Raw genomic sequence first — 14452 nt, 5'->3', positions numbered from 1 at the left:
CACACAGGTTTGGGGTTGGATAGGAATAGCTGATCAGCCTCTACCCTAATAGGAGAAATGACAGCAGAGCTAATAGCAGGGCCGGTAAGAACCAGATACATGTGAGCCAGTCATAGGTTACGATGAAACTCCCTCCGTCTTGACTTTCTCCCGGGGCTTCCCTTGCCTTGCTTCAAATTCAGAAAAAGAAGAGGTTGAGAATTATTTCTGTTGAAGAACCTCTAGCTTTAGACACGTTTGAACTAAGACACACAACTTCTGTAAACAAGTTGAATCTTTGTTTCTGATGTTGCTAGCAGTGCTTTAAGGCAGGATATATAATTGGCCTTGAGAAGTCCAATTTCAGAATATTAACTTTTGATTTAATAGTAATAAGCAAATGAATGTTAGCTTTTTAAATAGAATTTTAAAACTCAAATTCAAGAGAATAACAGTATGCTCTCCAAATTCAGTGAAAAAAATACCATTCTCTTCTGTGCCATTGGAAAAAATACAAAAGAATTGTACATTACAAAGATTGCAGTTGATTGTATTTTTCTTTAAATTAACCAGAGGGAAAGTCAGGTTACTTAGAGATCTTGTAATTCAGGGGAAACCCCAAAAAGACCCAGATAGCCTCGAAATTCGTTATGGTTGTTGACCTTAAAACTTCCTGTTCCCGTTACTTTATGAAAATCTTACAACCATCAGCAGTTCTAGGATGGATGCGGTATGTCCAGAAGGAACCTTCTTTCTAGTAAGGCCGCTGTGGTTAATAACACACAAAAGTTCCCATGGATATGTAACATGCAAAAACTCTTTTGTTGCAGACCTATCCTAAATAAGCAATAAAAGTGAACCTAGATGAAGATTAACAGTTGCCCACTACAATTAAACACATAAGTTTATGTCTTAGCCAGGATTTCCTAGGAAACAGAGCCTGAAGCAAAAGCTTATGTGCTAGCGCTTTCTTGGCAAGTGTAGTACCAGGGAAGCAGGAATGAGGGCACAAAAGGAAGTGAGGTGGAGAAGGAGGCGAGCAAAGACAGTGAGGTGCCTCAGTGAGTTGGCCTGTTCGTAACAAGTGCAGTCGGTTGCTCAGTCCGTGAGACATCTTCAGAGAGGCTGTGTGAATTGCCAACTCTCAGAGTAGTACCTTGTGGGAGACCAGAGCTGAATTTACCTGCGGCTCCTGTCTGGCACTGGTCACAGTTTGCCCCACAGGGCATTGGTATCCCCCCCCCCCCGTTTGGGGCTGCTGCATCTGCAGAAGGCAGCACAATGCACAAGGCTAGCCAGTGAGCAAGCAGAAGCCAGTACTCTCCACCTGCCGGTCCGCTGCCTGCAGCCTCATGGGCCAGTCCTGCATCTTCTCCCGCCCCCGCAGCAACTGGGGAGCTCGGGGGCAGGAAGCAGAAGGCAGGAGGCAAGGGCCTGTCAGGTTAAGCTCTGTGTGACATACGGACTGGGAGTAGTGATGGCAGTAGGCCCAGCTGAGCGAGCAGGGTGCAGTGACACCATAGGGCTGCCATCATATGGAGATGGGGCTCAGACACCTCCCTCTAATGTAGATCAATTGGGGTGCCTGGCTGGCTCAGTTGGTTAAGCATCCGACTCTTAATTTCCATTCAGATCATGATCTCAGGGTCATGAGATCAAGCCCCATGTTGGGCTCCTCGCTGAGCATGGAGCCTGCTGAAGATCCTCTCTGCTCCCCCTCCTCCACCCCCCTGCTTACATGTGCGTGCACTCTCTCGCTCTCTCTTAAAACAAAAACAAAAAAATCTTTTCCTCTGGGACCTACAGGAGAATTCAGCTGATACAAAAGCCAGCACTCCACAGAGTCATCAGTAAGATCATGCTAAAAAAGCCGGCCCAGGCAGGACCCAGTTATACAGGGTCTGGCACAATTTTGACTCATAGTATCTCTGATTAGTTATAATGCAAAGATCATTCTCTCTTACTAAAAACAAACTATTTGAATAATAACTCTTTTACACATTTAACAGTATGATCAATCTCACTGAATAGTTAAAATGTTTGTTGTTTATATTAAAGGTTTACAAACTTTGATTTTAAAGGGCCACATAAGAAATATTTTAGGCTTTTCAGGCCACCCTGTCACAGTGACTGACCTTGGCCCTTGTAGTGCAAAAGCAGCCACAGAAGACACAACGAATGTGTGGCTGCATTCCAATAAAATTTTATTTACAAAACCAGGTGGCAGACTAGGGTTCACCCATAGGCCATCGTTTCTCAACCCCTAGTTTATATAATACACTTTCTTCCCGATCAGTGTCTCTTGTCCTCTGTAACAGTTAACATCTTCCCCAGTTGGTGTTTCACCCAGGTAAGATGATTTCCAGCCATACATTTAAGCTAAGCATTTTTGTATATGATCCACTTTTATTATTATTTATCGTGCCCTGGTTTTTACTTCTTAGTAATGAGTAAACCCCATCTTGATTTCAGATGCCACTGCCATCTGTGTATTTGCTTCCGTCTCTCCCCGTTCATCCTCATAACTCAGTTTTTTGCTAGGATTTCTCTTCTCCCACTAGTCAGAACTTGCCAGGTATTTTCTGTGGTGGATTCTGTAATCACACCAAAACTACTGTAATCTAACTATTGAGCCTGCTGTTTATGGTAAATTGGGATATCAAAGCCCATCCCATCCCATCCCTACTCAAATTCGAAAGTGACATTTTAAATTAGCTTGCTTGTATTAAATATTTTTTAGAAAATCAAGAAACCTAACAGTTCTATCACTCTAAGATTTAATACTTCCTTCAAAGCATTGCTTTTCTTTTTTCTTTAGGCAAATGCTTTTCTGTAGAGTGACCCTTGGAAAATCCTTTCTGCAGTTCAGCACCATGAAAATGGCTCATGCCCCTCCAGGACATCACTCAGTGATTGGGAGACCAAGTGTGAATGGGCTGGCATATGCTGAATATGTCATCTACAGAGGCGAGCAGGTATGATACGCATGAAATCAGCATAACCGGGCTACTAAACATGTCAGTGCAGAGAGCAAAGGGTAGCTTCCGATTAAGGAATTTTCTTCATGGATGTACTCGCCACAGGCTGGTCACATGAGTTGAATCTCTATTTCTGATCATGGCACTTAACACAGAACAGTAGCTTTCTGAGTTGTAAAGCTGTGGGTATATTAAATTTCTGCCCACTGCTTGGGCTCCAAAGTAAAATTGTCAACAAGCAGGAAGACTTTCTATCCTTTTTCAACCCAGCCCTTAACTCTCACAGTACTGCTAAATGCCTATCGATTTATCTAAAACAAAGCTCAGTTTGTCTGAACTTAATTGAATTTCAAATGGCTACCTTAACTACTCTGATGGAGAATTGGGGGGGGCGTGGAAAAAGGAGAAAGCAGGAGTTAATTAAGTACAAGTAACGTATGAAAACAATATTTTATATGCCATCAGTCCTGGGCCAGGTAAGGTATGGAGTAGCCGTAGGAAAGGTACGCGAATCCTGAACTTCATTTAGTAGATGTGTTGATTGTGGTGCTCCGGGCAAAGCAATGAAACTCCTTTAGGTGTATTGTAGGATTGAGCAAATGAGTAAATGTGTTGATGTTTGACTCGGGAGCTGGGATTCTCATGGTGGAAGAAGGGACATACAAATCTGCAATGGGGGGATGGTAAGAATGACTGTAGAGATGGACTGAAATTGGAGGTATTGATAGGAACTCATCATTTCTAATATGTGTATGTATGTTTGTGCACTTGTAAATACATGTGTATAAAGGCATGTGTATGAGTGTATGTAGGCACGTGTGTATGTGCTAATATGTGCATGTATGTGCACTTGTAAATACATGTGTATAAAGACGTGTATGCATGTATGTAGGCACATGTGTGTATATGCTAATATGCGTATGTATGTTTGTGCACTTGTAAATACATGTGTATAAAGGCATGTGTATGCGTGTATGTAGGCACATGTATGTATATGAGCATAGATATGCGCACTGTCTCCTGAAAGCAAGGAAACCCTAATAGCAGTGAGCACACCTAGACCTAGGTCTTGGTCTCTAATACTATTCCCCACCAAAAGGAACCCAGGCTCTTTGGAGAAACAGCTCATTCCAGGGCTGAAGCAGAATAGGAGCAAGGTGAGCCTGGAACATCCTCAAAGTAATGAAGTACTCAAACAATGCCAGAAAGTAATGAAGTACTCAAAAAAAGTGTGTGGTGGGGGGGGCACATCACAAGGACACAGAGCCAGCAAGAAGGGGCTCCCACTGGCCAAATCTGGAACAGTTTGAACACCAAAATAAATACAGTAATAAATTTTAAACTGCTGGGAAAAAATAGGAGTTCATGATTCTATAATGATAACAAATAGATAAAGAAATCAAGGAAGGGTCAAGGAAGGCTTTTGCTTATAGTGGAAAGCCAAGGGCAGATGAATAGATGTGGAGGGAGTACTAGATTTGGAAAATCATCATCTTGGGACCATTGTGACAAGAATCATAAATGGATGCTAGATCTAGGAGATGATTTTGATTTAAAAAAGGATACTTGCATGGTCGTCTTATTAACTACAAAGGAGAAGAAAACAGTAATTATACATTGAAGAAGGGGCAATGCCTTGACCAGATGATCAAAATTAACATCATCAATAAGGGACAGATAGAAATAGTGTGTGCCTCAGATATGATATTCTGAGAAGGGCACAACATTGTCTATGCAGTACGCCAGCCAAAAATGCATAACCTTGGTCTAAACAAAGTGAGGACTGTTCTGTTAAAAAAAAATGTGAGAAGACTGGATTCTCCAGAAATGTCAATATAATAAGACAGAGAAAGGCTTTAAAAACTTGCCAGATTAAATGAAGCCCAAGAGACAGGACAACTAACTTAAGGTCCTGCCCCCCCAGTTGGATCCGGTATTGGAAGAGAAACAACATTATTAAATTGACTGAGAACATTGGAATATGAATGATAGGTATTATATTAAAGTATTATATCAACATAAAATTATAATGTATAATTACACTTTTTGTACTTTTTATTCTTGCTGAGACACCCCTTAGGAGGGACTTATCTTTAATGGATCATAATAATAATGTTAATAGTAATAACTTATACCTATTAGATTCTTACTATGCCAAACCTGTGTTGAGGTATATTCCCTCTAAATCTACTTTGTTGAGAGTTTTTATCATGAATGGATGTTGTACTTTGTCAAATGATTTTTCTGCATCTATTGAAATGATCATATGGTTTTTATCCTTTCTCTTACTGATGTGATGTATCATGTTGATTGGTTTACAAATACTGAACCGCCCTTGCAACCCAGGAGTAATTCCCATTTGATGGTGATGAATGACTTTTTTAAATGTATTGTTGGATTCAGTTTACTAGTAGTTTGTTGTATTTATTTTATTTTGTAGATTCCATATATAAGTGAAATCATATGGTATTTGTCTTTCTCTGTCTGACTCACTTCACTTAGCAGATACCCTCTAAAGCCATCCACATTGTCACAAATGGCTAGATCTTTTTTTAATGGCTGAGTAATATTCCATTGTGTATGTATATACATCACCCTTTCTTTATCCATTCCTCTATCAATGGACACTTAGGTTGCTTCAGTCTTGGCTACTGTAAATAATGCTGCAGTGAAGATAGATGTTCATGTATCTTTTTAAAGTCTAGTTTTTTTATCCTTCATTACTTTTTATTATCTTACTCCATATCTATATGCCAGTAATTTGTAAGTCAGCATTCAGCAAAGTATTTTTGGGCCCCAAAACACTTACCTCACCAAAGCATACAAGTTTCCAGCCACAGACCACTCTGAAATACTGCATCTAGTTGTATCATTATGTTATATTTAGGGTTGAAGAATTCTTCTGTAGTGTACATGGTTTTAAGGGTTGTTGTTTTTTTTTTTTTGCCCCCCACCCAGTTGTCTTGGTAGTGACTTCCTCTAAGAAATATTCTTTCCACTCCAAATATGGAGCCTTTCATTTTACATACTGCAAGAAAAAGAAGCTAAAGAGAAAGAGAATAAATGGGGTGGAGAGTCTCAGTCTGAACCATTATGTTACCTGTGAAAGTTGCCTTTTATTAGTCACCTTTTAAAAATGATCTCCAAACTGTTCCCTCTAAGTTACGGGTGACTCAGCAAGCCTCACCCTTCCTCCTTCTAGCTCAGCGAGTTATATTTGGGAGTAATTAATTTAAAATCGGTTCAGCCAAATTACTCTTCACTTAACAAACTTCTATTAAATATATGCTATGTGACAGCACTGTGTCAGGTGAGGTGGAAAAGAGAGATTTTCTCCTGCCTTTAACGGCATGTGCATGAAGGATGAACGCAGTACTTTAGAGTACTCAGAGTGGAAATAACATTACAACAGTTCTCTAGATTATGGGGTCTAGACATGTTTCTCTGCAAGATATAGGTGTATCTTGTGTATGTGTGTGTGTTGTTTAGGCACCTATTAATTGGCTGGCCTTCGCAGGCTCTTGGGTGTGTGTAGAATATTGATGAGGATCAACAGCCTCTCAGACTTCCACTTAATACTGTACCTGCCAAAGGAGTGATGTGTTTTTCTTCCGGCCCTTTGCAGGCATACCCAGAGTATCTCATCACATACCAGATCATGAAGCCAGAAGCTCCGGCACAAAGCGCCACAGCCGCCGAGCAGAAGACCTAGTGAATGCCCACTGGGAAAGGCCACATCGGATTTAAACTTGGGACTGGATTACAGGGGATCGTTTCCAACAAAATCAATATTCCGTAAATCCCTGACAGCCTAGAAAGATGCTGTCTGTCTTTTATAAAGCATTGCTATAGTGATGAATAGAGTATGAGTAACTGATACATACTCAACTGCTACTGTTCTCTTTGAGGAAATGTTTACAGGGGTGGCCTTTTACCATATCTCAGGCTCATTTGCGTTGCAACTGTCCATTTCTAAAACAAGATTGCTTTGATCTAGGCTTGGAAATGGAAAAAAGAAAAAAAAAAAAAAACACAACCAATACTTTCCCAAATTTCACACTTCACACACTACATTTGCTTTGTTCTGTATGGCACGTGTATGTATCAAATGTACACATATGATAGGCTCATTTTTAATTTTTTCTAAACCTGCATCATTGTCTTTTTTTTTCTTTTTTTCTTTTCATTTGTTTGTTTGTTTACTTTGAAAATGAGCCGGAGCCTTCTCAAGGATATTTTGCACAAAGTCACACAGACTAAAATCATTAGCGATTCAACCCAAGCTTCTGGCTGAGCAAGACTTAGTTTCCCCTTTTTTTCCACTTGGATTTCTTTTGTATCCATACTTCTTATCATTGTAAATTGGGACGGGAAGGAAAAACATCACGTTTTAGTTTCCTTTCATGAATTGGCCAGTCTTGGCAGGGAAAGGCACAAAGGTCAACCTGACTGAGGAGCTCCCAAGTTCAGAGAAGTCCGAGCCACTGAGGGCCCATTGCTCCCCCGGAGGGGTTCAGGACGGTGCCAGAGACCCCAGGAGAGCACGGCCAGGGAAAGGTTGGAGTGATGTTTCCGGTGCTCATGAAACACCACAACACAGGGGGGAGGCCTGAGATGGCGGGGGGGAGCAGCGCTGAGATGAGCAGGAGGCATGTGGTTCCCTGAGACCACAGCAGGAAAGGCTGTCAGGGCCTGCTCAGAAAGTACTTCTCTTCACTTCAGCCCAGCCACCGGGTAGTCGCCCCCCAACATTAGCTGCCTTATTGCCAAATTCGGCGGAATTATTGTACTTCATTGGAATCACAATAATCTTTATTGTTTTCTCCAGTTTAGAAAGCTAGGAGTCAAATCCTCTTTAGTAAGTAGATATGCAAGAACTTTTGTGTTTACTCCAGATTTGGGGTTTATTTGGAGTGAGGTGTTTCAAATAGTTTCTGTAGGTCCCGGCACTACATTTTTGAACCATTTCTTCCAACTTCTTAACAGACAAGGAGAACAAAAACTGAAACCAAAGCTCTTTCAGTTATTTTTGTAAAGGAAGGTGGAGAAATACTATACTGTTTCTTCAGGAAATTGCTACTTTGTTTTGCGTGTTTTAATCATTTGCCCGGTGCACACTGAGGCTTGTAAAAGATGATCCATTACACATCTCACACTTACCCTTTGCACCTTAACTGAGCAGCAAATTGACTGCATTAACTTGTTTACTTTGACATGCTGTGCATCTACTCAGCTTTGAAGCAAAAGTAACAGAAATGCCGTTTAAAAAAAAAAAGGAAAAACAGCGTGATGCAAACTTGCCATTTCAACTTAAAAGTTCCGAAAACTAATTTGTGTTTTGATGCAGGCTGATTAAGCCATGACCTCATTTAATCTCCTAAAGGAAAACAAAATGGTGACATGCAAAAATTCTGGAATAGGCTCTTAAAATACACATTTAGCTTTCTTTTTGGCTTGAGTCCAACACTAGAACTAGGCATCGGGAACTAGTTTGAGTTTTATAGCAGAATCTTGCATGGGTCCTCAACATGAAATCAAGAATTAGCCTCAGTTGTTGCTTCTCTGGAAGTTTTAGTGACCCAAGCTGGGTGTTTGTGTCTGGGCTGCTTGTGTAATAGCTCTAGAATTCCACACGAAGCTTCAGAGTTTCATACTTGTTAAGAGGGCTTTTTTTCCTCCTTCCCTTCTTTTTTTTGCTGTGTGTAACGATGGGTTGAAGGAATGGCATCTGTATAGTTTTCAGTAGCTGTGAAAGTGTATATTACTCGCCTCCCCACTTAGATATAGTTTAAAACAGTAAACACAGCTGTGATTTTTAGTTCAGTAAAAGGGTGGATATGGGATAGATATCAAAGCTTTATAGCTTTATTAAAAAGATTTAAGCCACTATTCGACTGTGGTTATATGTTGTTTCCATCATACTAACTAGATTAATGGATGTTTTAAACTTCAGCCTTACACTTGAGAAGTTAAACTGTGGTTCAGTATTTAAACTGCCAGTGTTACGTGTCTGATGTTCTGGGTGCCAAGTAAAGGTACTGTGTAAGGAAGACATTTGCAGTGCTTCTTGTCTGTAATGATTCGAGTGTATAGTAGTTATTGAAAGAATGTGTATATATTATTCATCTGCTAAAGAGAATGGGTTAATTGATATTTCACAGGAGCCAAATACATTTTTTCAGAACTTGAAAACCAAAGGTCATCATGAGTGCCGGCAAGTTAGCAAAAGTTGATTACATTTGGAACTTCCATCTATAACAGTGTGAAAAACCCTTTGGAATATAAAAGCATGGCATTAACTTAGGCCCAAATCCATTTAGTTTCTTGTATATGCACTATATAGGAGCACTAGCAAGTTGAGGAGTTCCAATAGGGCCTCCCCTGAAATGGCCCGTGTGTTTCCCAAACCAAATGGAGAGAGAACCTAGACACCTCCACCCGCTTTCCTGCAGTTCTAAAATCAAATCATCTAGACCTGATGGTTCCAGTGTACCGGGTATTGCCACCTGGGTTCTTGAGTCATAAATTAAGCATAAGTTAAGTGCTCTGGGCTAGACGCTTTCTCCATGCACTTGGCCTCCTTCCCTTTTCCCCAGGTTGCTAGTCTGGAATTATGATTAGCTCCAGTAGTTACCTTTGACCCCAGCCATTTTCCTCCTTTCTTCATCTTGAATCTTGCAAAAGGAGACCGTACGTACCTCTGTTTCCATATCACAACCAGAACCGGATTAGGCCTCATGTGCTCTGCTCTGAAGATTCTGCCAATTTGCTAACAAATGACAGCATGGAAACCAGAGTTTTACTTCTATGCAAAAATGACAGCAGTACAGCCAGGATTCTTAGTTACCTTCTCCTTCTTGGAATTTGGAATTTCTAGCTTCCCAGTAACATAAATAGAATAAATAATATTAGGATGTTTTCCTGACAGCGTCCTTGTGATCCTTGACCTTGATGTCAGCGGTTAGACTAATTTTTACCCTTTGCTCTCAGAATAGCAAAGTGCATTGATATGTACAGAGAAATGCCTGAAGAGGGCAAATAAAGTAATACAGACTAATACTCTTGTTATTATAGTCTTTATACAAAAAATAAGACTTTGGTGTGCGCTCCAAGAGCAGGAGAATGCAATTCAGTCGCCTCGGTTTTTCTTGATTTCAGTACATCCACCAGCTGCACAGGGTTATTGGCCATCACTCACCCCCCCCCCCCGCCCCCGCAACACGTGCGTTCTTCGGATTCCCGCAAACAGCCTTGCAAACAGAAATGGGGTGTGTTTCCAAGCACCTTGCCTCCATTGTGGCCAGAACCCACTTGTATGGTAATGTGTGATAAGCAGCCTTCTTGCTGTGACTTTTGTTGGGCAGTTATCTTCCATAGAGCTATAGACTTTAGTCATTCAGGGAACACTCGAAACTGACATTAAGATAGGGTTTCAGGTGTCAGAAATTTCATTGAAAAGACTAACCTGAAACTTGTCCAATGTCAAATCAGTGACAGAAAAATGAAAAGAAAGTTAATTATGAAGATAATATTTGAGCTTTGGTTGGACATTTCTAGCATATGACTTAGGAAATGCTTTTTTAAAAAACCACCCTAAAAAGTAAGGTGTCTTCAGATACCTTGTGCATTCTGAAATCAATAGACAATTAAATGTTTCTTCTTAAGATAGCCTTAACTATGGTGGAAATTTTTTAACCTTTTATAGCCTACTAAATAAAAACTTGTAATTCCATTTCTTAGTGTTTGAAAGGTGTCAGTGAGTCGGGTGCATCTCCATGTAGGTCACACCCGTGAAGCTGATTTGAAGAGGGTCTTGTTTCATAAGTAATGCTCCCTTACATGCCAAGGAGCGGATCTAATCAATCTCTCCCGATTTCTCTGTCTGAAATTCCTCAGCTACCAGATATTCTGATTTAAAGAAATGCTAGCAAGATCTCCAAACCTAGTCAATGTTGTGGGGGCGGGGGCGACACCGCAGCATCTCATGAAGACACCATGTGGGATCTCAGTGTCACCCAACCTGTATTTTAATCATTTTAAATTATAAGCCGTGGCTCTGAGTAAAGGGCAGTAGGAAGCTCCAGGTTTTATACCCTCTAAGACCAAACCCGCTTGTGGTATGACCAGTTTTATACATCTGCCAGGGGGCCCTGCCTCCTTTGAAAAACATTCACACCGCCCAGATGATTGCATTTGGACTCTTCCTTCATTCACGTTTTCTATTCTGCTCTACACTTTTCACACCCACCCACTCATCTTTTCCAACAGATTTCTAATGCTCCGTGATACAGATTGTTTTGCTACTTTTTACCTGTCTCCACATTTCTGCAGGCAGCCCTGAAAACCCTTTGTTGATTCAGAGTGTTTGCAAAGAAATGCAGTTAAACTCTGGTAGTGGGGTGTCTCACACACACTCCCATGCCCCTCCCCAAGGTTCAGGATGAGAAGCCAGAAAACACAACAGTAAAAACGGAACCAAAATCTGTGAGGCTAAGAGCTGCGACCTAGAAGATGACCTTGACCCTATAACCATTGTATTCATTACACAAAATATTTAAACTCTTCATGTGCGTATAATACCTGCTTCTGCTTCCATTGTTTCAAGCTCGTTGGTCTTTGTGGTAGTTGTATTTGTCTTTGATAGCTACAAACTGAAAAGGTACTTTTATCAACAAGGTTTCTCAAAAACATTTACAAAACCAGCTTTGAGGAAATCTAGAATGTTTCCTGGCAACAGCATTTGGAGTAGTAATCGTATTTTCCCATTGTGATGTTGGTCTGTGTGAGTAACCATCTTAGTGACTCTTTGGTTCGTTATTGGTGTTGTTTTTATTTTTAGTCTCGGTGTGACCCACCAGTGGCAGGGGGTCCCAATCCCCTCCCTTTGCTTTTTTGCATTTGTCTTGTTTGTAGGATTGCCAGATAAAATACAAGACACCCAGTTACATTTGAATTTTGGATAAATAATTTGTTAGCTTAAGTATGTTTCATGCATTTTTTGGCATATATTAACGGTAAGAAAAAAAGTTACTCGTTATTTATCTGAAATTCAAATTTAACTGAGCATCCTGGCTTTTTGCTTTGTTTTATTTTGTTTTACTAAATCTGGCAACCCTATCAATTGGGTCATGGGAAATCGCTCACAGCATGTAAATCCTTCCAGTCATCACTGTCTTTCACGTGGAATGGAAGACCTTTTTTCCCTCGCCCTCTGCTTTCCAAAAGAGGGCGTCAAGGAACTTCACCTGCCTGCATGGTGGGTTTCTATTTAAGACATCTTTATGATTATATTTAACCTGTAATTGTGCTTTGGCTAAATGTCTAACAGTCCTTGTAACTGTTTAATAGTCAATAAAAGCATTTTTAAAGTATACTGTGTCTGGATAGCAGTCAGCTCTGAAGTGTCTTCATTTCCCTGTTTGTTCATTTCAACCTGAGCAACATTAACACGACTGACCTACAACTGTCAGAATACAAATACCGACTGTCCCTCTCCTCTTCCTACTGAGATCTGTGCCGGCAGTGCCCTATCCGCACCTCTCGGCTTGCAGGGCAGTTAGCCAAGTACAGCTGGAGAAGCACAGGCTCCTTCCAGAAATAGCTCTACATAAATAAAAATTTGTTAAAAAATAGAAATCGCTCTGAAACGAAAGGGCGTGGCTCTAGTGAGCCATGCCGGCTCTCAGGGCAGTTCGGAGGCCCTGCACGGACTCCATGCCTCCTCCGTTCCCAGCACAACACCTCCCTCATGCACAGCGCCTGGCTCCTAGCACAAAGGACGTTGTTTCCTTTTCTTCCATCCTCCTTTCTCTGGGCCTAGTGACTCATTAGGTAGCAAATCGGGAGCTAGAATTTCATCCATAACTTCTTTGCCAGGGGGAGTGTTAGAGTCACAAGGAGAGAATTAAGTACTTGAAAGCATGCTAATAACCCTACAAATAACAATACCTATCACTGAGTCCTTACTGTTAGGATTGAGTTGGACATTTAGGTAGGCAGGCCACAGTCCCTAACAAAAGATGGGAGTCAGGACAGGTAAAATAAAACAGCAATAAGTTTTGCAGCTTAGGACCGCACTAGCATTCTGCTTTGCAGCCTTTGCAGAAAGACTTTCTGCAAAATGTCCTAAAATAAGGCAATGAACCACAAAGCATTTGTCACTGTCGCAGGCAAGGAGCGGTTAAGACATAAGCCCCGCAATATCAGCAGAAAAGACCATCCACACATGGACATTAACCTAAAAGGTACACAGATACGTGACCAAAGCCCAGTTTGACACAACTCAGCACACGCTGATTGCTTAAGAAAGTTCCACAAAAGAGCTCATAAAAACCCCTAAACTTAGAAACTCTGGGGGCAACCCTCTCGGGCACCCTCCCTCTCCAGGAGCTTTATACTCTTGCTCAATAAACTTTGCTGCCCACCACGCTTCATCTGGTCCACCTCTTCATTCTTCGAAGCAGCTGGACCAAGAACGGCGGGCACTAGAGGCAGAGAATTCCTGAAACATGATGATGAACCAGGTACTCTGTATATACATTATCATTAATAATCCCAACATCCCACAAAGTAGGAATTTTAACCCCCATTTTACAGATAAAGAAACAGACTCAAAGAGGTGAAACAATTTAAATAATTTATGTCCCAGAATTCTTTCCAATATAGACTTTGGCACCTATTGCTAGGCACCAAACCTGACTGCATCTGAAGTTTTCAAGTTTCCATGTTTAAATGGGCATGAGAACCCCAGAGCAGTGACTCTACTCCATGGTTTTATATCGTCAGTGTCTCATGGGAAGATCAGATTCTAAATGCCGTTAGACTCGGGTTTTCTCTGTGGTTATTGCCGGCGTTAGAAAACAGAAATTATAGATTGTCTTTTAAATATCTCTTTCTGATAATTCTTTATTCGTGTATAGAAATACATCTGATTTCTGTATGCTAATTTTGTATCCCGGGATTTTACTGAATTCATTTATTCTAACAGTTTTTTGGCAGGGTCTTTCACAATGACTTTTTAAAATTCAACACCAAAGGCATGATCCACAAAAGAAAGAAAACTGATAGGCTAAACTTCATTAAAATAAAAAAATTTCTGTGAAAGACACTGTGGAGAGATGAGAAGACAAGCCACAGGCTGGGAGAAAATATTTGCAAAAGACACATCTGATAAAGTACTGCTATCCAAAATATACAAAGTTCTTAAAAACCCAGTATTAAGGGGCACCTGGGTGGGTGGCTCAGTCATTAAGAGGCTGCCTTTGGCTCAGGTCATGATCCCAGGGTCCTGGGATGGAGCCCCGCATCGGGCTCCCTGCTCAGGGGGGAGCCTGCTTCTCCCTCTCCCACTCCCCCTGCTTGTGTTCCCACTCTCGCTGTGTCTCTCTCTGTCAAATAAATAAAACCTTTAAAAAAAAAAAAAAAAAAAAACCCAGTATTAAGAAATCGAGCAAGCGGAGTAAAAATAGGCCAAAGGTCTGAACAGACACCTCACC

General features: G+C 40.9%; 1 protein-coding gene across 1 annotated transcript in view; it reads left to right on the top strand.

The window, feature by feature from the left end:
* TNKS (tankyrase) overlaps window positions 1-8232 on the top strand; it is a 204797-nt gene extending 196565 nt beyond the window's left edge. Inside the window, exons 26-27 of the mRNA XM_027597791.1 lie at window positions 2798-2954; window positions 6583-8232. Of these exons, the coding sequence (XP_027453592.1) occupies window positions 2798-2954; window positions 6583-6669 (244 nt within the window). The 3' untranslated portion in view covers window positions 6670-8232. The remainder of the gene's footprint in view (window positions 1-2797; window positions 2955-6582) is intronic.
* Window positions 8233-14452: the final 6220 nt, after the last annotated feature.

Source organism: Zalophus californianus, chromosome 2 (genome assembly GCF_009762305.2).
Source record: "Zalophus californianus isolate mZalCal1 chromosome 2, mZalCal1.pri.v2, whole genome shotgun sequence".
Classification (NCBI taxonomy): Eukaryota; Metazoa; Chordata; class Mammalia; order Carnivora; family Otariidae; genus Zalophus; species Zalophus californianus.
Note: the sequence above shows the minus strand (reverse complement) of the source record. Positions and strands in the feature narration are given on the sequence as shown.